At 38.9% G+C, this 25,115-nt stretch overlaps 1 protein-coding gene across 5 annotated transcripts in view; it reads left to right on the top strand.

The window, feature by feature from the left end:
* Nucleotides 1-25,115, top strand: part of TJP1 (tight junction protein 1) — a 159,631-nt gene that overhangs the window by 7,808 nt on the left and 126,708 nt on the right. For all 5 annotated transcript variants that reach the window (XM_084531665.1, XM_084531663.1, XM_084531662.1 and 2 more), the window contains exon 2: nt 1,579-1,711. In XM_084531665.1, the coding sequence (XP_084387791.1) occupies nt 1,579-1,711 (133 nt within the window). The remainder of the gene's footprint in view (nt 1-1,578; nt 1,712-25,115) is intronic.

Genomic DNA, 25,115 nt, shown 5'->3' with positions numbered 1-25,115 from the left:
TAGTTCCTGTGGACAATTACAGTACAGTAGTAGCCAGGCATCTTTCTCACAATCCAATCCACATGTAATTATACCAAAAAGCTGGTGTAGTTTGAGCAATAAATTTATATACGTCTGAATGTAATAGTTACGTAATGATTTAGAAAATACTACGTGTCTTTGCAGTTGCAAGCCCAGGAGTAAATTAACCCAAGGAGAAAAATGTGTAAAGCAAGTTACTGTACTATCAAGGGAACTGATAGCAAGCTGTGTGTGTGTATGTGTGCCTGTGTAAAAACCAGAAAACTTAGCCATATGAAAACAAAATCTCAATTTGGTATCACAGTAATTTAATGAAAATGAAGGTCTTTATAAATTGAATAAGAAATTTTAAAAGCTCAAGATGAAGCAGACCTCACATAGACCTCAGAGTCCCCATGACCATCCAAGTGTATTCAGCCTGTAGTTTTTGTATTTTGTACTTTGGATTTTTTCTTTTGTGTTATTGCAGCCTGCTCTATGCAAAGGCCTTTTCTGGTGATGTGCATATGGAAAGACATTTCCACCTCTCTTCATCATTTGGAAACACACTTATGTGCATACCAAAGCCATTAATTCCAAGTAAAAACAAAAACAAAAAAATATACTTAAATGTTTTTTTGGGTCAGATAAACCCACTGATCTGCAGTCCTAATTCCTGGGAAATGTAAAATATACATGTATAGATAAATGTGTGTGTACGCACACAAGCACACATTAATTTTTGTGGCCTCTTATGTCTGCAGTTGAGAAATTATCCCAAAAAGACAATCTGCTCAGTAAGACTTTGCCTTTTTCAGGTGTGCATATTTGCTGAAATAAAGCATTCCTAGTGTGGTGTCAGACCGACCAGAGACTGTTTTGTGTTTAAAATACCAACCTTTCAAAACTTAGTACATTTAGTTAATTGTTAACCCCACTTACTTTTACTCACTGACAACTTCCAACAAGCTCCTTGAAATATGGATTACTTACTCAAAATATTTCAGTTATGGACTCCCTTAGAACTATATTTAGACTACTAATGTGACGAAATACCTTATAAGCTGCATTTCCTTAATATATTACCTCTATGGCTTTAATAGATCTTTTTCATTTTGTTATCGTTCATCATTATTCATTACTAGCGCAGCTGAAGTACCATTAGCACTCAAACTGGAAAAGCTCAAAAGTCAAATTCTGCCAGGCTCCTGCTGATTTAACTGACAGACTATCAACATGTATCACAGAACTCAGTTTTCCACCGAACTAATAGGGAAAAATATTCGTTTTGTTTTTTTCAAAATGTATTTCTCTGTAGTCTGTTTTTTTTGATACTTCTTACATTTTTACAGAAAATGTACAGATGCCTAAACCTGCAAGCAGTGTAATGGGAGCTAGGTTTCTACATGCTGATTGAAAACTAAAGTTTGGACTGAGACCCTTGTTTGTGTAACATGACCATATGTTTATTCTCTTGTACATTTTTTACTTTAAGCAAAAGTATTAATTGCAAATGCATATTAAAATAGAAATAAAATTATAATTTTTGTCTGATATGTGGCTCTTTTTGTTTGGCAGGGTAACTCCATCTTCCGAAAATCCCAATGGTGCTACCTGTAGTGTAAGTCAGGGAAAGCCTTCTTTAAGAAGAATAAAAGGGAGAATACACAGAAGCAAAAGTCTTGATAGCATTGATTTCTGTGAATTCACTGTAAGTACCTTGTATTTTATATTTATTCTATCTGGGAATCTTCCTAATAAAGCAGGTATCCCTCTTGAATTAGGTTTATCTGTTTGTTAGAATCAGAAAATGTATTGTGATGTTATAATGATGTTATAGTTACAGTCCTACACTGGCAATTGTAAGAAAAGTGGTGTTGGTTATATAATGAGTGATGCATACCTACATTTTTGTTCTTGACTGAATGTTAGTTAAATATTTTGATTTTGGATTTTAATATTGCCTCTTGCATAAGATGCGTGAACTAACTGGAAAAGGAATAAAATGAGATGAAAAATGAGATACGTTTTCATAATCTATTTTTAAACTTAGAATGTTGAAGTTGCATGCACAATGAAATAGATTATTTTTTAAGGAAATCCTCAGAATTATTTGGATCGTGTGACTATAGTAGAGTACTAGAAAAAGAAATAAATGTATATACCTTATGTGTGTTTATATCACTTAAAAGCTAATATCACAAATGATACTTAAGCAGTATTGGTGTATACTTACTTGCTTCTCTTTGGTCATGGTTCAAATGTATTTGTTTTATATTTTAAGAAAATTTATAGTGATCATGGTTTCAAAGATTTTGTATAGATTATGCTTTAGAGATTTAACAGAATTCAGAGAAAAAAATGCTCAATAGGGGCAAACGTAACTTTTAATTAAGGAGGTGTTTACATCCTAATGACGAAAGAAAAGAAAATGTTAATATGGATGGAGATGGGACATAGGGGTAGCTTTCTTGCTATTTATACTGTTTACGATAGATTAGAGTTAGTCCTAAAAAGTCATGGTATGTTTTCAGAAATTCTTTGCTGCAAAACCAAAAATAAGTTACACCTCTCAAAAGACTCAGGAAAATTTGGTCGAAACAAATTATACTCTGACAAACTAATGTACTGTAGTTAAGAAACAGTAAAATAATGGTAAAGAATATATTAAATTATAAACCCATTATTAGAAATGAGAATGAAAGAGGCAGATAGGAGATATGTGCTATCTCTGTGACGTACAAATCAATAGTAATGTGGAGAGACATTGTGCTGTGTGGCACGGTAATAAAAATAATATAATTAAAATGTTCATATGTAATTTGGGGAATTAGCTTTATCTAGACCAACAGAAAGAACTGAGTATGTGCAGCTTTTTTTGTTGTTAAAAATGATGCTAATAGTTTGAAAAACAGTATACTTTCTCAGAACTGTTTTGCTTCTAATTACAAAGTCTTGTAGAGCTATCTCTGGGACAAAGACCTTGCTGTTTGTTGTTTAAGGAAATAATGAAATCAGTAGCAAGGATTTGTGATTGAAAGGGTTGTGTAGTGTCCAGATACTTGTAGCATGCAGGTGCTGAAAAGCCAGGTCTCTTTGCAGGGGAAACGTGTCCGTGAGGCTGTGTGTGCTGTCAGCAGCTAGCACTGCTTGATTTAGAGTGCTTTGGTGAGTCCTGTTGTCACAGAAGTGATGTTGGTGTAATCATTACCTTACTGAAGGGTAAAAATTATCTTTGGGAATGAGATTGCTGAAACAATAATTTTAGCTTGTGCTATATGGGTCTTCATCTGTGTGGTCTCCTATTAAGGAGTTTTATCTAAATCTCTACTCTTGGGGCCTTCAAAGAAAAAGAGATCATAGCCAACGGTAAAAAGAACATCTTGCATGCCATAGAACCTTTGCAGAAGAGATTTGAGACACATAATAATGGATCATGTCTGTATCTGAGGCATACAAATATTTAGAGTAAGTACATCTATATCTATGACATTCATCTATTAATAGCAAGGTATTGATAATTAGGCTCACAAAAGGAAGACCGTTGTTTATTCTGAGGTTTCATGTTAAAGGACGATATGAGTTTAAATAGCTAAATGTGGAAATCAGACTTATAAATATGGACTTTCTTGCTGCTACATAATTAATTCAGAATTACGCTGAAATATTTTGTAATATTGTATAATGGTACTTTTATTGTTTTAAAATTGTGATTAAAATAGATCTAAAGAAGTAATCGAGGGAATTAGTGTGCCTAAATCTTTCCAAAGTGCTCCCAGAACTGAATGCTTTTTATGGTCTGTATCTTTTTCTAGTAAGAAGGCTCAGGCAATGGCATATAGAATAAAACTGAAAAGAAAAGATTTAGCAGAAGCAATACATTATTTTACAAAAAGGGAAAGAGCTTTTTAAAGCATTCTCTTTAGAACTCTTCTTTGTTGTAGTGTATTGTTTTTATCCACAACAAAAAAGAGAGGTTTCATATTTTAAAGATGTATGTGATTTATATGCTGACAAACTCCAAGTAATTGGAGGATCCAGTGAACTGTTGTTTTTCTTCATTGTACACTGAGATTAGGACCTATTAATAAGTCTGACTGTTAGAGAATTTCCATGTCTATATGTATCCCAAAGTGATCTTGTTGATAAACCTTTTGTTCCTTATCTATAAGCAAATTCTCACTGAGGACAAATCCTGACATCAGGAAGGCCTAAAAACAAAAACAAAAAAGTTTCATGCTTCATTTTCTCCAGGCATGAAGAGATGTGTCCCCAGTGGGAAAGATCTGGATTTCCATGCATATCATATGTACATATGAAAATGCAGGACCCCAAAACCCTGTATTTCCTACTTTCCTGTGACTTCAGCTGTGGCAGTGGACAGGTTGTGAGAGCAGCATTAAGCTGGGAGGTTCATTAAAACCAGTTTTTCTTTACAAGGGAAAAGATAACCAGAAAAGAGCCTATTGTATGTGTAAGATCTCGGCAGAGGCCAAAGAGTGCCTGGGAGGGAATACCGGGGGCTTCACGGGTTGTCTGAGACGAGGTGGTGCTGCCACGTCCCTAGTTTCCCACACGGTGTCTGAAATTAGTGGCAATAATGGCTTTGTTATACCTGTGCTTTATAATACGGATGACACACCAGGATGCTGGAGGGGTCTTTGCCTATAAAACCTCTTTATAGGACAACCTGCCACTACAACGGCTTATTGTGGGCCACGGGTATTTGTGGGAGACTGCCACAGCACACGGCTGCTGGATGGTGCTTGGCATACCTGTGTTATCATCCAACAGCTGCCTCTGGTGTGCTATCCTTAACGTCCTGTTAGGAGATATAAATTCTTCCTGCTGACAAGTGGTGGGAGTCTGCAGGATTGCTGACAAAGATCTGGGTTTTATTTCTCGTGATATGTCTGCTGTCTGAAGGGGGTGATCCTGGGGTTCGTAACAGCTGTGCCTCTCACTACCATTTTGCTAAGACAGCAAGCAGGAAGATAAAGCAGTGAGGTAATGATAAGCCACAGAGTGATGGGGCAGCTGCTCCTTTAAAATGTGTATCTGTCTTGGATTTCTTCACCCTTTTCTTTATTCTCTCCATGTATTACTGCTACCACTTGGTCTGAGGTTCGTGCCAGGTTTCCACAATCTAAATAAAACCTGTTTAATTGTCCTTCAGTTCTTCAAGAAGTATCACCATGTTACGCTTCCCCAGATGTTAGTCTCTGAAATATTCAGTGTTAGTTTCACATATCAAAAATGAGTGATTTTTGTTGAGTATTGGTGAAGAGTTATCTGCAACCCAGAAATGTTGCATAACTCCTATTCCACACTGCAGAAGGCTTTGAACTAGAGAAAGAATAGGATTATCAGCTCTCAGAGAGAGGTGTGAAATGCATCTTACCTTGTAGAATGAGCTTGTCACACAGATGTTCATTACATCCGTTTTTAAATGTTCATTACACTGAAACAACCTGGCTTTGCACAAGCTACCTGCTGTAGCAGTAGCACTTCAGAGTCCAATTGGTCGGCAGGGATTTTGTCGTACTTGGCATTGTGCGTGCACACACAATGCCATTTCCTCCCACAGGCTTCCCGGTCAGTTAACAACAGCACGTGCGGTGTGGCTCACCTCTGGCTGCGTGAATGCACGAAGGTGAATGGTCGCTGGCCTTACGACAGGTGTTGTATGTGGCTCACAGTGTTACAAACCATGGCCACCCCTACAACATGCAGACACAGGGAAACTGTTCCCTCCTTTCCCTGTGAGACGGTGCTGACGTTTTGTGGGGATGCCAGCGAGGGAGACTTTGCTGAAACATTTATAAGGAGCTCATTTCCTGAACCTTAGAAGAGAGAGAGCGCCTGGCATATCTTCTTTCTCATTTTTAGTAGGGTAACTTCTTGATCAGACTGGAGGAATGACCAAAATCCTCCTCTTAAGCACGCTGTTTGTTTAAACAAATACAGACATTACATTTTCCTGCTAAAATCAGCCCTTGTGGAAGAAGGAACTCTTCTTGGAAATCAGAGCACTGCAGTTATTTACAATATGAACAAGCCCAGCTCTGCATATTTTCTGGAGGCAGCTGATGCTAGCCTGCTCTCAATAAATATGCACACAGCAGGTTTTCAGTCAAGCTACAGCCAGAGTCAGGCAGATAATTCCCAGTGTCCACCTGCAGCAGGGGTGGAAGTCCAAGGAAGAATTCTGCAAAGTGCTGGAGAAGGGCTGAGTCTTGCTTTCATTTTCCCATTCTTTTTCTGGTCTTAACCTTTTTTAGATGTGTTGCTTTTTCTCTTCTCATCATGTACTGACAATAAAGTGAAATTGGCTCAGCTCATTTATACCGGCACTTCAGAGGTCAGGGGATGTCAGCATGCAAAATACAGAGGTAACTCAGGAGGGTAGGGTAGGAGACTACTCAAAAGAGAAGAGAGAGCCACTAAGCACTCAGGGCAGCTGAATACAGCACTGGAGAATGCATGACTAAATTGAAGTGGCAATAAAGGGGGAAATCATCAGAAAGTGAGAATTAGCAAACACGTAATTGCCTTTTTTAGGTAGGGCATGCTTATGATCACCTCTGCTACTAGTTTTTAGTTGACTGTAAGTTTTAGTAAGCATTATGCCCCTGAAGGGGTGTGATGTCTCGTGTGCTTTCTTGCAGAGAAGTGTTTCCCTGTGTGCGTGCCTGCTGTTCGCAGGGTGCAGCGGCTGACCCCACGTGCTCTCCGTGGGGTCCGTGTGCGCAGCACGCCCCGGGTGCCAGGACAGGCACGTGCAGCTGCAGTGGGCTGCCTGTACGGGGCTTTGCTGCTGCTGTTATTGCGAGGAGTTTCACCTTCTTTGTGATTTGCAATGACGTTTTAAGGCTGGTTAGAGGCTTTAGACATTAACTTGCTTGGATGCTTGCGATGACATCCTAATTTCACTTCTCGGGTCCCTTTAGTAGATTTTGAAGGTATGCAGCAGGCTGAAGAATCATGTTGCTGTTTGAAATGTCCTCACCAAGAAATTGAGAATTTGTTGCAGTGATTAGCCAGCCCCATTCCCCCAGCGAAAACATCCAGTGATTAAAACAGGATACTGTGCTATGCTGCTCTGCTAGTTCCTAGAGTGTATTGCTGAGGAAAGCAATCTAATATGTACTGAAATCATGGATTTATTGCAATTTCTGTTTTATTTAATCTAACCCAAACTCCTCTTCCTTTCGAGTCATCTTATAAATGGCTTTTCAGATGTTAGATATTATTCTGTAGTTTGTTGTGAAATAAAAACGTTCTGTTTTTATGCTTTTATTTGTCTTGATTTTTCCTGCTGGGTATTTTAATCTGAATATGTATCTGTAAAACTGGTACAATGATAAATTAATAATAATACAGATGATATGAATCTGAGTTATTTCTTAGGATGGAGACATAAGAACACTGACATTCTTTAAAAAGTCCTGCAGGTATTTTAGCCTTGTTTGTAGATGTGGAAGGAAAAATTCATTAGCACAGCTGGAGTCTTGTAGATGCCCTTAATTTGTTCCTGTTCAGAGAAGTGTGGTTGTTAGGCAGCTGTTTGTGAGGATTAAATCCTCGGTAGTAGCTGAGACTTGCTTCACAGTGTTGCTGTTGTAAAAAACAAATCTCACGCAAAAGTGACTCATTTATTAGAATAATAATCTTGTCTAGTGACAGATATATGAACACAGCATTGACATTACACAGTAGAGCCAGTTTTAGTCAGTTTGCTTTACCCAAGTTAGTTTAATTGATTAAAAGAAAATTATTTTTTTATTTAACCACCTAACACATTTTACGATTAATGAAATGAAAGTACTTTAAGTTTTTCCTTCATGTTTCATTGGTAGGTTACACAGAAAAATTGCAGAAATATACATGTTATTTTTAGCATATCTAGTTATTAGTTTAAATAGAGATAAATTCTTTTTAAACTGATCTTGATTGAAGCAACCTTTGAAATACAATACGGACCAAAAGAGAAAATACTGCAGGCTGTAGATCCAAGATTACAACTCCTCTGGGAAAAGAAGGATGCATTTTCAGCATTGTTTACTTCTCTCATTTTGCATTTCATTTAAACACAAATCCAAAGTTTGATACAGGTACTATTCCAAATGTCAAGGCAAATTTTTAGGTCTAAACATCACACTAAGTGGTACTTATGCAGCCTTATGATTTATCCAATAATGTTACCCATAACAAGTAATTTAATTGGCTAACTTTTAAATTGTGATTGACCTTGATTTGTGTTTCTGAGTTGATTCTGGTTGTTTCATGCTTCTGAGTAAATTCAGCACACCAGTTTAAATCTACCAAGGACAGTAAGTCCGTAACAGTCATTATACCAGCAACTGGATTTATGTTTAAGTTTAATTAGAAATGTATTTTGATTGAGTACATTTTTAGGTTATTTTTATTTCTTCTGAGGATGGCACCGTGAAATGGGACAGACGGAGCTATATAGAAATGTTATTTAGCATGTGTTAAATTAATACCTTGTTTATTACCTCAGTGTCATCATAGTTCGTGTATATTGTGAGTGTTGACTTGTCAGGTCTCCCCCTCCTTAAGAAAATATCAAAAGATACCTAGGCCATCCTGTAGTTTGTCTTTAAATTATGTAATAACAACTCCCTGACATGTGGCTGTATGGGATGCTGGCGTTCTGGTTCCCTTCAGTCCCAATCTAGCAGTGCACAGGCGGTTGCCTTCCAGCAAACCGAGGCCCCAGGCAGGGTGAAGGTCCAAGTGCCTGTCCTTCGGCTAGCACAGGGGGCTCAGGTAGCACAAAGGTGATGGAGAATGGCCATTTTCTCTGGTTTTGGGGTGCGTCTGAGAGCTTCCTTTGCGTATTCATTTCTGCTCTGGATTCTGCATGCATCCAAATGAAGATCAACTTGGAATTAAAGCAATTTGATAGGCTGACTCATGGAAAAGAATAACTTTCACATAAATATGCAAAACTTCTCTAGGTGGCTGCTAGTCTGATTTTTTTTTTTTTTTGTCTGAAAATCAGTTTCTTGATTTTCATAGTGATGTTGACTAGATACCTTAGCATTTTGTTAGCTGTTTTATATTTATGCAGTAAATAATTGCTTCTGTCTGAAATAATTTTATGTAAGTGAATTTATATTGGTTTTGAGTCTAAGTGCATTTATCTTTCATGCCAGCAGTTCTTCACTGATTTATTTCTACAGTAGAAGTTAAAATTACATTGCTCAATCTATTTTCCTGTTATTGATAGATTTATTTGTTTGACCTTTCTTCACCATTGTGTTCAAAGAGAGGCAGACTGGCTCGTATATATGAGGAAACAAAGACAGGAGCAATTTCTGTTGCAAGCTCTGAGCCTTGTGCTTAAAGATAGTGGAAATCAGGAGTGTCAGTATGAATGGCTTTTCAAATATTTCACTACAAGGTATATGCTGAAAAGTCTAGTAGCATGTCGGTTTTAATATTTTTACTTTTATTCTTTTATTTATTTTTTTTCCCTTGGGTGGGGAGGAGGGGGCTTTTGCCAACTTATTTGACCTTACTGGAGTTGTTTCCACTTGGAAATTAGAATTCGTGAGTGATTATTTGTAGGGGTCTTTATGATTTCATTTTTATTATATTTCTAGGGGTCTTTATGATTTCATTTTTATTATTTAAAAACAAACAGGTATGTGTTGGTTTTATTTGTAAAAGCTGCTGGGAATTTTCTGTCATGAAATACAGGTCTAAATGTGGGTAGTATTGGCCAGTCTGCAAAGATGCAGTAATTTCTTAGAAATAATAAAGATCCTATAGTGCAAGTACAGTCAACCTCAAAATACAGTTTGGGGTTTTCAAGATTTTGAAGTGCAGCATTTGGCCTCATTAAAAGGTCTTTGACATTTGTTCTTTCTTAAGTTAGAATATAAAAAATATTAATCAAAGTTTTAGAAAACCATCACTTAAACTCTCTGGTCTGTTGCTGCCAGAACACTCTCACAGTGTGTATTTCACAGCTCTGCATTGTATTTCTTTCTTTGCACTTTGAAGAAGGTCTATTTAGTTGCATATAGAGATGAGAAGATGGTCTGAGTTCCTGATCAGCAGCAGAATACCTCGTTTCGAACTCAGCTCAAGGTTATCCGCTACTATCCAGCTACCAGCATACTTCAACCCGTATAAATCCTATAAAAATACATAATATGTATATGGTGCAGATGCCTTCACATTGCATTTAATATACAACATTTCACTGGTTAGGCTCACCTTCTGTCAGCGTGCTCTTTACATAAATTTTAGACTTTTGTTGCCTAAACTCTGCCTGTCAAATCATGCCGTCTCTGCCAGTAGCAAGCACCTCCAAGAGGTGCTTGACCCTAACTGCGCAGTCCTTCAACAGCAGTTGAAAAATGTCATCGTCACCCTGCCTAGGTCTGCTCTTCCCAACTTTTTTCTCTGCTCTCTAGAAGCTGTGGTTGGTGCTCAGGAATGTGTCATTTATCACTCAGTAAGGTATTGCTTTTTTAAACATTCCTCATCATTCCAAACATTTCCCTGTCCAGCCCTCTCCGATTCTTTGTCATCCAAATGGCTGACAAGTGTGCTTAGGCAGGGAACAAAGGAATTTGCCTTTAGCAGATGGTTTATTTTAAGAGGCTGTACCAGTAGTAATGTAGAAGAACTGGCAGGATGCTCTCAGCAGTCAGAAAAGATTTTGATATATGTGCTGTAGCGTAAGGTTTTGCTGCAGTCACTGGAAAACTGTGAAAAGAGAGAAAATGCAGTTAAAATCATGGAAATATAATTCTGTGCATTGGAAGTTGAAAATGAAGTACATTCCACTCAACACCTGAGTCTTTGACCTAAATGCAGAATAAAATAAAAAAGATTGATTGTAAGCACCTTGGAATTCAGACTGCATGAGTTTGCAAAAAGGTCTTAGCAAACTTCTGGGCTTTTTTAGTCCAAAGAAATCTTTATTTGAAATTTATTTTTATTTTGAAGTCTGAACCTCTGAATACAAAACAAATTGTTTATACCCTGTGCTTAGAGTGACAAAAGAGCTAAAAAGCACTCGTGTTGTAGGGCAGTCAGCGTAGGCTGTCTCATCGTACCTGCAGCAACAGACACTGTAAGTTTGCAGACATTCTGGTTGCTTTGGCACAAACGTCCTCTTTGTCCTCTGGCACAGCTGTACTTGATTTTTCAAAGAAATATTGGATGTTTGTTGCCCATCTATATCTAAGAAGAGCAGCTTGCTTCTCCCACTGGTGTAATACGCCTTTGCTGATTGCTCTGCAGTATTCCGTGAGGAAGCGTCCAGGGCCGGATAACCTCTAAAGAGCAGCTGCCTTTGGATATTTGGCACTGTTATTAGCAATATACTATTGGGATCACAGGCTTCTGTAATAAATTTAGCAACCTTGGCTGCAAGATCATTATACTTATCTAGCACCCCTCAGAGCAAGAGTTTGAGAAATAAGTCTCCTATTCTCACCGTGGTGAATGCCACTGCAGGAGTAAGAAGCAGATCAGAAATGTTTGTATTTTTATGAAGATTTGACATTTAACTTGGGTATCTACTGACTTCCTCCAGCTGGCTCTCGAGGACAGCCCAGGGGACACGTACTGAAAGGTTGTTGATGACAAAGAAAAGCAAGAATCAACAAGATAATCTCTAGGAGCTGCTCAGACACTCAGGAACCAGAGAGCAGTTTCTGAGCTCGCCCTGGAGGAAAGTTAAAAAAAGACAATGCGCAAGGCTGAGGGGTGTGCTTTCCGGTGAGGTGTTCTGCAGGTAAAGGAAAATGAAGAAGTCAAATCCTCCAGTGTAAGGTTTACAGCATAACCTAACTGCAAACACGGTTGATTTCCACTCCTCTTAGGAAGCCAGTGTGTCTTACTCTTTGACCTAACTGTGATGAGCGTAGAATGAGATTTTTGGCACTCCTGAGTACCAAAGTGGGGAGCTGCCTGAAATGCCCAGGCAGCACTTCAGCTGCATTTGCTTTAGGTGTGGTTTTTATATGCAAACAGTAGAGCAGTGCTTTGTGGAATAACAATTCATTTACTCTAACGAGGTAGGGATGTGAGTTCCCAAATTAATGATCCCTCAACAGATGCGTGGAAGCTTTCCACAAATTTATAGCTGGACATGCAGTCTGTATTCTTTTATTCTTAAATGTATGATCCCTGTGAAACTTGGTTCATGATATTAATCTAGTTAAACGTACCTGGTTATCTACCAGTGCTTCCATAAGCAGAGCAATACAGGGCTTTGCCTTTCTCTGTCTAGCAGGTAATCTGGGTAGATCGGGCATTTTCATATTGCACCACCTCACTGAAGATTTTTCCAGTACCTGCATTCAGTCTTTACACTTATTGGCCATGGTTTGGGGCAGTGTAATGAAACAGCTTTGTATACCTGGATGGTTCTTACTGAATCAAGTACTTGCAAAGCAATAGCAGTGCCGAGATGCAAGCATGCAGAGATGGCCTGCCTTCATCTCTCCACTTCACAGCAATTCTTCTTCTGTATGTTCACAGGCAAGCTAGAATGAGTTCAGACACATGCCCAGGAATGCAATGCATTAATCCAAAAGTTTTACAGCCAGGACTTTGTAATCTCATATTTCAGTTATTAATCTTCTCTGAAATATCCATTTCATGGATCCAGAACTGCTGCTGCATTTGTAAGGGAATCCTGGGGCTTTAAGAGGAGAACAAGAAGAAATAAAATTTGGGGGGGTCAAAACAGACAATTTTTTTAGAACAAGTGCAAAACGAGAAAGATAACAGATGAGTCAGGAGGATTTGTTGGACTTAATCCCAAACACCTAAAATTCCCTGACAGGAGCTTCGTTTCTCTTTAGCACTACAAACTTTTCCATTTAAGATAGTACTTAGAGGGCGCTTGCTCTGTGTGGAGTGCTCACAGAAGTGGCAATGCACAATCTGCAGTGTTATACATCTTCTGCTGAAGATGTATGTACTGGCACAGGCAGCAAAATTGCAATGTGCAAGGTAAGAGCAAAGCAGTATAAGTAGCTCCCTGCCAGCAGAAGTCTTTTTTACAGACTTCTGATTCTGCTGGTAACCTGGGACTTTGGTTGTGGAGGTTTGTATTCTTTTCAGACCATACCTTCAAAAAGGATCTTTGATACATTGCTGAAACTAACACACGGTGCGGGTTTGGGATCAGACAGTAGGTGTCATTCACTAGATCATACTTACTTCAAGACATGGAAAAAGATGATCTGCAATTATGTTTTGCCCCTTAAAAGAATTTTTCCTCAATCAGTGGTTGCAGTGGCTGTCATGTTAGCATTTACACAGCTTGTCTTGTTTATTGTTTTCATCTTCATCTTCTGTGGCCCTTACTGGTTGTGTTACCATCGTGCTCAGACCACCCTGTTAGTATCAGAGTCCCGCTGTATCAGATGTTCTACCGACAGAGGGAAGATTCAGTTCTCTAAACCTTGAATATGTTAAAATGTGTTAAATGATACTGCAGATCCATCAATCAAAATTATGAAGAGACAGGTGGCTTATCACCATAGTGTTAGTCTTGAGTCCCATAACTTTATCTGAAACAAGGCACTGCATGTAAGCGTTTGCTTTTCTACATCTTCACTTTCACGCAACCATCCTGAAATATTTAATATTCAGCAAATTGGGCTGGATTTATCCTGAAGTTTGTCCTGCTTTTTGCCAGGGCCTGCTGTTACTATGGTGTTAAAACCTGGACACCCATCCTGCCTCTTCTGTGGCTATCTGGTGAAAAGTGAGTGTGAATGCTCAGAATCCCGTCAATGGGGAAAACCATGTGTAAGAATAGTGGTTGTTTGTAGGACCCCTTTAGCCCTTGGTCTACAAAGAAGAGTGTAATTATATAAATCACTGCAGTTGATTTGCATAACTTTTTTTTTTTTTTTTACTTTTTTTTTTTTTTTTTTCATAAAGGATATGTTCTAAGCCTTTAAAACTAAGCGATCTCAGGAGGATGGTTCTTCTGCCAGAACCCAGATAGAGTACATACATAGCTCGGGGGTGATTACAGATAATCCCTTTCCCTCTGAGTGAAATGATTTCAGAGATTTTAGTAAAGGTTACAAACCAAATTCTGCTTAAATTTGACAGAAAGTAGGAAAAGAACATTTCTAACTACTATCTTCAGGAAACAAGAGAACTCTTTGTTTGGGATCTATCAAGAATTACTTTCTGTAACAGACATCTTCAGAGGAAGGAGGATTTCTTTCCCCGGTTCAGGGCTGTTTATAAAAGTTTCCCCTCTTCCTGCAGTGTTGCCACACTTTAATGTAGATGACGTGCCATATGATCTTCATGGAGTATCAGAAGCACAGAGTGATTTGGGATGGAAGGTACCTGCAGAGATCCCGTAGTCCAACCTTCTGCTCAAAACAGGGGCAGCTTGGATGAGGCTGCTGAGAGCCTCTCCTGCTCATTTGTGCTTGTCTCCGAGAATGGAGGCTCCAGGGCTTTTCTAGGCAGCCTGTTCCAGTGTTTGACCACCCTCCAGGAGAGATTTTTTCCTTCTACCCGATTAGAAGTTTCTGGATTGTGATTTGTTCTTGCTGCTTCCTGTCCTGTCACTGTGCAGCTCCAAGAAGAGTAGGCTCCATCTCTGCAGTCCCATTAGGTAGTCGAAGGCAGTGCTAGGATCTCCACCTAGCCTTCTTTTTTCAGACCTAATTTTTTCACCTTGCCCTAATGTGTTGAGCTCCAGTCCTCTAGTCACCTTGCTTGCTCTCCACTGGACTTGCTCTAGTTTTTCTTGTGCTAAGCAGCCCATGACCAGACCCAGCACACCCGGCGTGGTCTGAGAAGTGCCAAACAGAAGGGCAGGAGCAGTTCCTGGGCCGGCTGGCTACCCTTGGCTGTACTACGGGCATCCTCCTGGCTCCCGTTCAGCTTGCAGCCTGCCCACCAGGACCCCAGTGCTCTGCTGCAGGGGTTGGCAGCTCTGCCTCTGGCCAGTTGCTGACTTGTGCAAGTTGCTGTCTTCAGCATGCCCTGGCTTTCCACCCGAACTCTTCAAACTGAATGGTGGAAGCTGAAGTGCTGCGGTATTTCTGCAAGACGGCTTTCAAGTCTCTTGTGGCAGCTGTTGGGCAGAGTACATGGAGTAACAGTATGGGAGGTCTGAAAATAAGATACGTGTTTAAATTATGTTCTTAAAGAACTGAGTTGTGACTTACCGTGGCCAGCCTTCCTGCGGATGAATTAGTTCGGCTCTAATTGTGTGGAAGGAAAAATAATCTTGGTCTTACAGCATACATAAAAATGCTAAAATTAATACAGAAATCAAAAAGGCTTTTAACCAAGTGGCGGGTGGAATGCAATGAAAGCCTCAGAACTCACCAAATCTTCCTCTTGGTTATTAACACAGTGCATTTTCAGAGTCATTTTATCAAAACACCAGTAGGGTGCACAGTTGGGCTGCACAGTGGCTTGGTGTTGCCATTTACAATAGTTCTAGTCCAGCCTCTGCTGCTTGTGGTGCGTTTGATGAAGTTCTGCTTCTTAGGGAAGGATTTTGTTGGTCCCTTTCTTCTTACCCGCGTGAACAGCTTTACATTTGGCTATAGTCTGTACCAAAAGCTGAAATAAGAGGGGACATCATTAGACTTGAAAAAGCCTGGAAGAAACTGAAACACCCAAACCGTATGGCTTCTAAAGTCACTTATGACTCACAGTTTTGACTGACTGAACTTGGCAGCATTTGTGGTATTTTGGGTATATTTGCGGAAACCCACAACAGTGCATTTTGTCATCTTTTCTATTCAATAATTCAATACAAATTTTAGTCTTTTAAATTGTCTGAATCCTTTTGAGATCTTTTCAGGAGTGAGAGTTAGCTTTGAGTTATTTGAAACGAGTTATTAAATAGATTATGTAAACGTGTGATCTCTTGTGCTTTTTTTTTTTTTTTTTTTTTTTTTTATCCTTTAATCAGGGGCAGAAGGCCTGGGAGTGGGGCCAGAAGCAAGGAGTCGGCAGGGACTGTGCCTCCTATAGAAGAGGGAAGGGAATTTTGGAGTCCAAACCTGGGCAGACGGGTATGAATAAGCCAGAAGCGGGGTGAGGAGAAGGGGCAGAGGCAGCGGGGAGTCAGGCGTGCTGACAGCAGCCGTTTGCCCAAAGCAGACTGTACCTTCTCCTGCACAGCTGGCGTCAACCTGCATGTGGTCTCCAAGCTGGAGTCACCTGCCCTTGTCCTGTCCTCAGAGACAGCGCTCTGCAGACTGCGCCCCATCTCCATCCTGTGCCTGCCCCCTCACCGGCAGCTCCCCTGGGACAGGGCAGTGGTGCACAGCCTGGCAGCTGCCAGCCTCGGTGCTGCTGCTGGGAAGAGCCTTCCTGAGCCTCCTGCAGACCCCTTGTACGGCTCCGGGCCCTTTCATGGCATGTCAAGGGGCTGCGAGAAGCCGAGGGCTTCACCTTGTTTTGAGTGAGGAATCATCATCTAGATGATGCGGCTGGGACAAGTCAGCAGAAACAGCTAAATATGTGTGAAATTTTAAGTGTGTGGTGTGCAGGTAAATCAGCTGCAAAGCTTGGCAGGGCCCAGGAACCTGAACCCCAGTAAACTAGGTTTTTATTCAATTACAGTAAATTACAGGAATTAAAGACCTGACAAAGATTTTAGAGAAATTATACTGGCACTCAAAGGCTGGACAACCATCTGAGTCTGCTTTCTACTGTTTGATTAAACTAAATAAAATGTATTTGAATATAAGGTAAGTTAATCTTTAAAGAAAGTATTTAACAATTATATACTCCTATTGTCTTAGGTCAAAGATGCTTTACAAAATCAGGTGATGTTGATACCATTTTTTAGAATATTAGAGTTCAGATAGATAGTTCAAGATCTAAAGATTAGCGTTGAAAGAATATCAGAGATAAGGTTTTATTAAGCCCCTATACACTGATTCCAGAGTTGTGTTGCTTTTCTCCAAAAATTGGGCACTGAAGTGTAGTTAAGGGGAAAAGCTGTCTGAATATTGGCAGAGCACTACCAGAAGTAATATTGCTGCCGTCATTTCAAGTGAAGAAACCTAAGGTGATCTGTCCTGAGCCAGCCTCCTGATATGAAGGTACAGATTTTAAACATAATGAACGATTTTATCCTTTTTAACACCTTTTTAATTTACATCGTAAATATACTAGATGAATTTTCAGTAACTCATTACTTAATGACCACATAGAGATGGTTTCTGTGACTTACTCACATTTGGCTTAGCTACGTTTGTTTTCTGTGATTTTCAATTTATACAATTAATCAAAATTATGAATTTACAAATCAAGTGAATATTCCTATATTGTAATTAAGCCCTCTTGACTTTGCTTTTCTACCATTATGAATATTTGAGTATTTTTTTCTGCAAAAGGTGTATAGGAAAATCCTGTAACCACTTTTGTAGGTTCATCACCAGCCTACTGTCCTGCCAGGAATCACTAATGTCACAGTTGGAGGGATTGTGTCAAGTAGGTCACGGACATACCACATCTGCTGTTGCTTTCACAACTTCCCATCAAAGCAGATGAGACATAGCCAGTGGCACTCCAGTAATGGTGCATACTGGTTTGTGTGCTGAACTACATGTTCTTGTTTCTTTTCTCCCTCTTTTTTTTTTTTTTTTTTAAATCATTCCACATTTCCAGACTAGTCTTGTTGCACTTTTAATGACATGAAAACTTAAGAACATTTGACAATTCCACCACTGTGCAGCTTTGACAACTGGAATTAAGTGCCTAAATTAGGTTAGCCAGCTTTTCGCAATTGGATGTGGGCTCAAACTAAATGTAACGTGCATGTATTGCTAAGTCAGTTTTAATGAAGAAATGAAGTTTTAAGCAGGAAAAATGGCTAGAAGAATTGATGAGATTTTATATTTTATCTGAGACCACCTGTAACTTTACAAACCTATCTGCCTGTGTCAAACAAGACACTATTAAATATACTATGCAGACCTCACAAATATAGCTTAGCGCTGAATCCTATTAGAAAGGTTTTTAAGACAATGCTTTTACCACAGAGGAATATCTCTATGTGTGACTGAAAAATCATACCATTTGAAACAATCTACTCACAGAAAAGAAGAAACAAGCAGAATTTGTTGGTATATAGTCAGGTATTGCTATAAGAAAGTAGGAATATTTCCATAGGGAAGCCTGCTGAAATTTTCTTAGTAAGCACCACTTGCTTTTCTTGTGTCATACCGCTGTATTTTCTCCCATTCTCCAAATCTTGCGCTAATTAACCTCCTACCTGCCTTTTCTCAATGCCAATTCTCACTGTCTCACACCATGTTCGGTGCTTGAATCCCCTTCCTTCTGTCTTATGCTGGCTGAAATCCATCTCTCTGCATGTTAAATATGTTAATTAATTTTCTCATACACGGGACTGATATATAAACTTTTTTTTTTTTTTTTAATCTAATCACACATTTTGGTCATGTAGCTTCTTGCAGAATATATGTACTTTCATGTATGTTCTTTAATAACACAGGAGAATTAACTTAAAAGGCCATAGCTCCAAATGTATACCTCCATCTTCTTTAGAAACTGAAAGCATCAGTCAGCCAGAAATGCATCGTGAAGCAGTCCACATCCAGTTGCATCTCTGCTTTCCCTGTCCATTTTGAATGCCTTCAGAATTTTCTCTTAGAGAAAGCAGGAATGTAGAGGAGATTAGATTAGGCCTTAAGCCAAAGTTTTACTACCCAGAACTGTTGGCAATGTTTGTGTTTTCTTGAGATGCAAGTATCTCATCTCCATTTATACTTTTTCAAATTTCTGCCCTGACAACTTCCCCCAGCACTGAGTTTTAAAGGATTCCAGTGCACATTTGTTCAATATGCTAAGGAATGATATATTGCAATATTTTTTATTCATTAGCACCCAGCAAGCCTGCAGCCCTACAAATGCACTTTGCAAACATCCAGAACCAAAGTGAGCCGTCTCATTGATTTTCCTTCAGTTGCTCTACCACCTGCTTACTTGCCTCAACAGAAAGGAAGCGGCAAGTAATACTATAAATGCACAGTGAAGTAAAAGAAAGCATTAACTGAATGGAAATCCTTTAGTTCAATTTTATCAATGCCTACTTCTAATCTTACTTTGCTGCTTTTGTCTTTTTATTGCCATGTAGCGTTCAGACCTCATTAGTGCTATCTGTCTTTGCTTTTACTAGCTTTTCTTTAAATCCATTGATACTCTAAATGGGATTAATCTTTCTTTCTGATGTCCAAGAATGAGAAGGGAATCCTTAGAAGTAGATTTTTATGATTTGAAAATCCAGATGTTGCTCCCACTAATAAAAAATCAAATTTTTTAATAATCATACCTGTCATGTGGCAATTGAGGTGTCTTTCTTGAGAAGATCTGGCACGTGTGTTATTAAGCAGAGAAGCTTTTACACATCCTCCATTTTACCTCATTTTCCTTTGGAGTTGGCTTTTGTGGAGGGGTATTGTCAGGCATGTGCAAAAGGGAATGCAGGTGGGTAACGAGGGGCAAGTGTAGATTTTCACAGATTTCCTTGGGTACATCCCATCTGGAGGCACAGCTCAGGATTTATTAAGGCACAGAGTACTGCCATTTGCTCAGAGGTTTTGGCAGGAAGAATGTGGTATATACACAGCAAAGGTTCTCTAACCCTCAGTCCATAGGTTGACGGGTGCTTTCACAAGTGCATTTAGCATGAAACTTTTATTTATTCCCCGTATATCTGTGATGCAATCATAAAAGTAATCAGAAGGTATTAAATTGTTGTTTTAAATTGTTGGGTTAAAGGAGATCCTTGAAACAGCTTACATTTTTTAAGGTACACGTTTTCATTGTGCCCGCTGGCTTTGCTTACAGCATCTTTTTGCAACATGACAAGCAGCAGACAATTGGAAAGGCTGGGAAAGACAAGTCAATTTAGAAGCACAAAGCTGCTGACTTGCAGTTGCTCTTTACCAGCAGGGAAGGGTTTATCTCATTACTATTCCCTTGAGGTCTAAGCCCAGCCCACATGCATACCAGAATATTAAAATATGTAGAGAAACTGTTTTAAAACCCCTCTGAATCAATTTTTCTCTCATCCTAGCCAGCTTCATTTCTGTTTCTTGGCATCTGTTGGGTTTCCACATTAAACCTGTAATTCTTTCATTTGTGCTTGTTTAGGGAAAACCACAAAATCTGCTGACACGAAAGCATTTTGTTAGTCATATTAGTAAATCTTCTTTCATTGTCAAATTATGTTCCAGGTACATCATTCTTAGTGTCACTTCAAGGCTTAAATTCACACTGTACGCTGGAACGCATCAGCATGTTGTATAGCATGGGTCATGACAAAACCTGCACACTGTCTTTGGAAAGACAATTTACAGTGCGTCTCTTACTCTGAAGTGTAAATCTTAGACTGCATAAAACAAAACTGTCTAAAACTGTAAATGAAAGAAAACCAGAGACCTAGAACCAGGGGATAAGGGTAATTTCTGCAGCAAATCTCCTTTTCTCCTTTTGAATTTTCTAGTTTCAGAAAACAAAACATTTTCTTTCCTCACATTGATTTTTGTTTGATGTTTAGGAGGGTAAAAATCCCTGGGATGTTCTATGGAGAAGACAGAATTTATAACAGCATATTGTGATGGGAATATTATAGCTACCTAGTGAATCTTTCCACACTGATACATATAATGAAAAATGGTAACGATACGGTTTAAACATTTGAGTTTGTTATTCAGATTTGTCCAATACTCCATGGACCCTGCAGAGGTCCCTTCCTGGTGCACTTAGAGAGCTGAAAGGAGGAAGAGCTTTAAAAATAGTAGGATGGGAGCACAGCTGGGCTGGATGGTGACCAAGCATCTCAGAAGCCCTTGGTGACTCACGGTCCCAGCTGTCCCAGCACTCCGATTCCCGAGCAGCCACTCTCCAGGACAGCCACATGGCTGACCCTGTGATATATCAGAGCTGACCGGAGCTGCTTCAGAGCTATATGTAGCTCAAGAGCCACACATTGGTCCCTCTGGCATAGATTGTTCAAGTTTGTTATGTCTTATGGCTGTTGGAGATGCTGCGTGGTGTGTTATCGCACTACATTATGCAGGTTTTACAAGGCAAGAACCATATCCCGGTGACAGTCCCCGTGAAGGAATTCATAAGCGTACGAAGTCTAGATACTGCACATTTTTCAGAGTATCCTTTCATGTGTCACTTCCATTCTACGGTGGAACTTGTTTTCTAAAGTTCAACTTCAGTTCTCAAGAGGCATTGAGCTTTTACTGCCTGACACTGGTTAACACAATGACTGACCTTCTGTCCACTTGGTTTCCAAACCAAATTTTTACTTGGAATTTAATTTATTTTTTTTTTGCTTCTGCTATGTGTAAGATGTTCTAGCGGTAGTGTTTTTCTTTTGTATCATATCACACCCTTCTTTTTTCACTATGACAGAATAATCAATGCAAAACTTTCCATGACTTTCTTGCTCCTTGTTCCCCCAAGTAATGCTGTGATTACCTTGCAGATGTGCAGAAGACACAAGCATTGAGTACTTTTCTGACTGTGGATGTCGTTTTTCCTACTGCCATCATAATTGCCTCATGTGCACTTTTTTCGTTGATGCTGATTCTTACTGACCTTAATCCCTCTTCTGAAGAGAAATGCCTGTCGAACCTTGTAATACTGTCAAAAAGCATGAAGTTCAGAGAGCCACAGCCTAGTGATGGAAAAGTCCTGTTAGGTCATCTAGTCTGTCCCTTGCCAGCACGAGGTTCTCCACAGGGATACTCTTGAATGCTTTGCCTCCTCAAGAGAGGTCTGTCGTTCTCCAGCTGGAATCCCAGAGATGTTCCATTGTCCATGGAGATGTCCTGTTGCAAGATTTCTCCTCTGTTTGCTTAAATTCAGACCTGGAGAGCAGTCAGGCGATAACTGAATGGAGATCCAGGACATCTACATGTGCCTGTGGCTGCGCGTATCATATGGCAGTGGTGTTATCATGTCCAAAAGGCATGAACAAATACTGGCAAAATAAGAGCAGATATTACCAGTGTCTGAAGGGACACATGACTGAGCAGACTAGTGCCCTGCTTCTGCACTTGTAGGCAATTCTTGCCAAGAAGCTGGGTGTCAGTGGCTATTTATTAGTTTAATAGTATGGCAGCCATCTTGTCAAGTATCTCAGTATTATCTTGGGTAAAATTTTGAGCTTAGCAAAACTGTATATTTCTTTCAGGTTGCCTTGCCTGCAGAGTAGCATGTAAAGCTGTAGGTCTTGCAATAAAAAGTCATTTGTGGTAATAGAAGATCTTAACTAAACAGATATGGAGTGCTTTTACTGGAAAGCTTTATTGCTGACAGCAGGCTCAAATGAATTATATACATACGTCTCAGAGTTTATTTAAAATAAATGCAATATATACCTATAAAAGTGGAGAGAATCTTGTTTTTTTTTTACCTAGTCCTGGAGCGTAAGTCTTTCAGTCTGCTGCAGACCATGGTGAGTGAAGGTTTTGGAGCTTTTAATTTAGGAGGATTTTGTACATATGATTTTGATGGTCTATTTTGAACTAATGAAGTGTTTCTCACGGAATAACCCCTGTTCTTTGGGGCTGTAAGGAGCATGCTGTCAGACCTCAGTGGCCAATTTCTAAGCTGTAGAGCCAGTCATTACATGTTCAGTTTGTAAACTGTGTGTTCTAACTCTATACTAGCCCGTCTTGTTGCAAGCTGTAAGGACAGTGGCTTAAGCATGGGATTAAGCATGTAATTACTCATTCAAATAACTGTTTTTTTCCAAGGTAGGTAAAAAAAAAAAAAAAAAAAAAAAAAGCCTTAAAGGGATATCTACAGTACATGTTTTTTTTTTTCTGTGGTGGTTTGGTTTAGGTACTTAGCACAATATAGGAAAACTCATGCTTCACAAGCTTAGAATTTATGATAGAATATATAAAGTGCCCTTTTTTTCAATATTATTGTGTTATTAGATGTTCTAAAAGTGAAAATAAAAGTTCATGAACATAAGATATTGTTTAATTATGCTGAAGAGAATACCAATTATACCAGTGGGAAAAACAAACAGCTCTTAAACACTTTTTTTTTTTTTTTTCCTCGAGTCATCTGAGAAGACCATGTCTACCTTGCTTTGTATCATCAAACTCATGATTTGGTGAGAACCACCTCTTGTTATGTCTTTCAAGACTGAGTTCTCTGACTTGCTGTGCACTTTTCAACATAGCTCATAAACAGATTCTAAACGGGTGATTCATACTAAAGATAATTATTTAACTCATTGTAAGGAAACACTGAACATTAGAGACAACTATTGAAAATATATCTGTTCATGTATTTATAATGAAATCTGTGTTTGCAGTTTTCTTATGAGTTATTGCATTTATTGAGCTATGTGGTGTGTCAATTCTCTGACTGATCATCTATATCACAGGTTGTACCCCCAAAATCCCTAACAAAACCGATATTTGAAACTGAAATATAAAACTCCATAGAGGGAAAAGTATCATCTCATGAAGAGCTAAGAGCAGTAAAGGGACTAAGAGATGGTCTTGCAGATATAAACTGCTATCTCATAAGAAGTAACAAAATCTGCATAGAATTTTCTTAAAATGATAACTGTGTCCTTACCAGAATAAGAAAAAGATTAGATTAAGGAACATGCCTCAATTTTGGTAGTTGTCATTGTTATAGAAAAATTTTCTTTCTTCTACCAGCTATGATTTGAATTTGCTGTCCTTATGAATGTTGTAAAAATGGACAGGGTTTTGAAAACTCAAGTCCTTCATTTATTATGTACTCTTAGAACTTTGAGAGCAAAGCAGTTATTTGAAACAAAAATGTCATGTAATTTATGAAGTTAATGGAAGGTAAAACTTTCGACATTCCTTAAATTTTAATCCCTCTGTTATGCATGTGATTTCATGTGATCTCTCACCCTCTGAGAAACTGCTTCATTATCTTGCATAACAGTTTGGCAGATCTCCATCTTTGCGGTGCTGAATAAAAGAGTAGTGTTTCTACCAGCTTAAGTATGAGAATTTACAAGATGGAGAAGGAGCTCCAGGTTTAAAATCCAGTTCTTAAATAATCACTTTGTTAGAAGACAGAGTTTTTTACTGCAGTCGTGTTGATATTAATGAGTACGTTATAATTGAGTTATTTTTGTAGGAGATGAACTTTTCAAAGAAATGTTTGCAAACTATTTAGAAGCTGTTTCCATTCCTAAAATGATGAGCTGATGCTATTTTCCCCTTCCTTTAGAGTCTACACTTATAATATTGATCTAATTATCTTCTGTAGTTTTCAATTGGTAGTTTTTTTCTGGTCAGGACACTTTCCTAACTTTACCACTGTAAATGGGGTAACAAACAGACACCTAGTGTCATGACAATTTTATGCTGTCATAGAATTATAGATTTCTTTTTACCCAAAGAAAGATAATGTTCATAGTTTATTATCTAACCTCTATTTCTACGTTTGTTTTTTTGTTTTCCTGCAGAGTTTAAATTTAGGACATGGCATTTCTGCGGGGAAAAATCTATATTTAAGACATACAAAAATCTGGGTCTATCAATTTCAGTTCAAAATTTTCCTGTACAAAGAATTCCCAAAGAATAGCAAAAGCTTTTTGGTTTTTGTAGGCTCCAAAGGCTGCACAGACTGAGTCCCGTCTGCCATGCGAGAGATCTGAGCTCAGTGTCCAGGGTGAAACTAAGCTACAAATTCACTGCCCGTAAATCACATCTAGGATGTTGCATTGGGTTGTTGTTAGACTGTGATGTCTGACAATGCGTGTTGGAAATCATCTTAGTATCTAAAAGCACACATTTAGGCTAGGTACAGGAGGCTAACATAGCAATCACAGTTCTTATGCAGTATCTCTGTATCAGTCAGTCACTTTATAGACAACACCAAGCTTAATGTGCTTGGTCTGGATCAGAGAACCAGACTAAGGCAAGAGGCCAGGACAAGGATGGTCCTGTCTGACCCATTATCTCTGAGCAGCTCTGCACACACCAGGCATTTAAGCCACGGAGGCGATAATCAACACAAAGAGGAGGGTTACAAGCATGTAATCCCAGAAAAAAGAGAGAAGTAGA

Source organism: Aythya ferina (genome assembly GCF_964211825.1).
Source record: "Aythya ferina genome assembly, chromosome: 11".
Lineage (NCBI taxonomy): Eukaryota > Metazoa > Chordata > Aves > Anseriformes > Anatidae > Aythya > Aythya ferina.
Note: the sequence above shows the minus strand (reverse complement) of the source record. Positions and strands in the feature narration are given on the sequence as shown.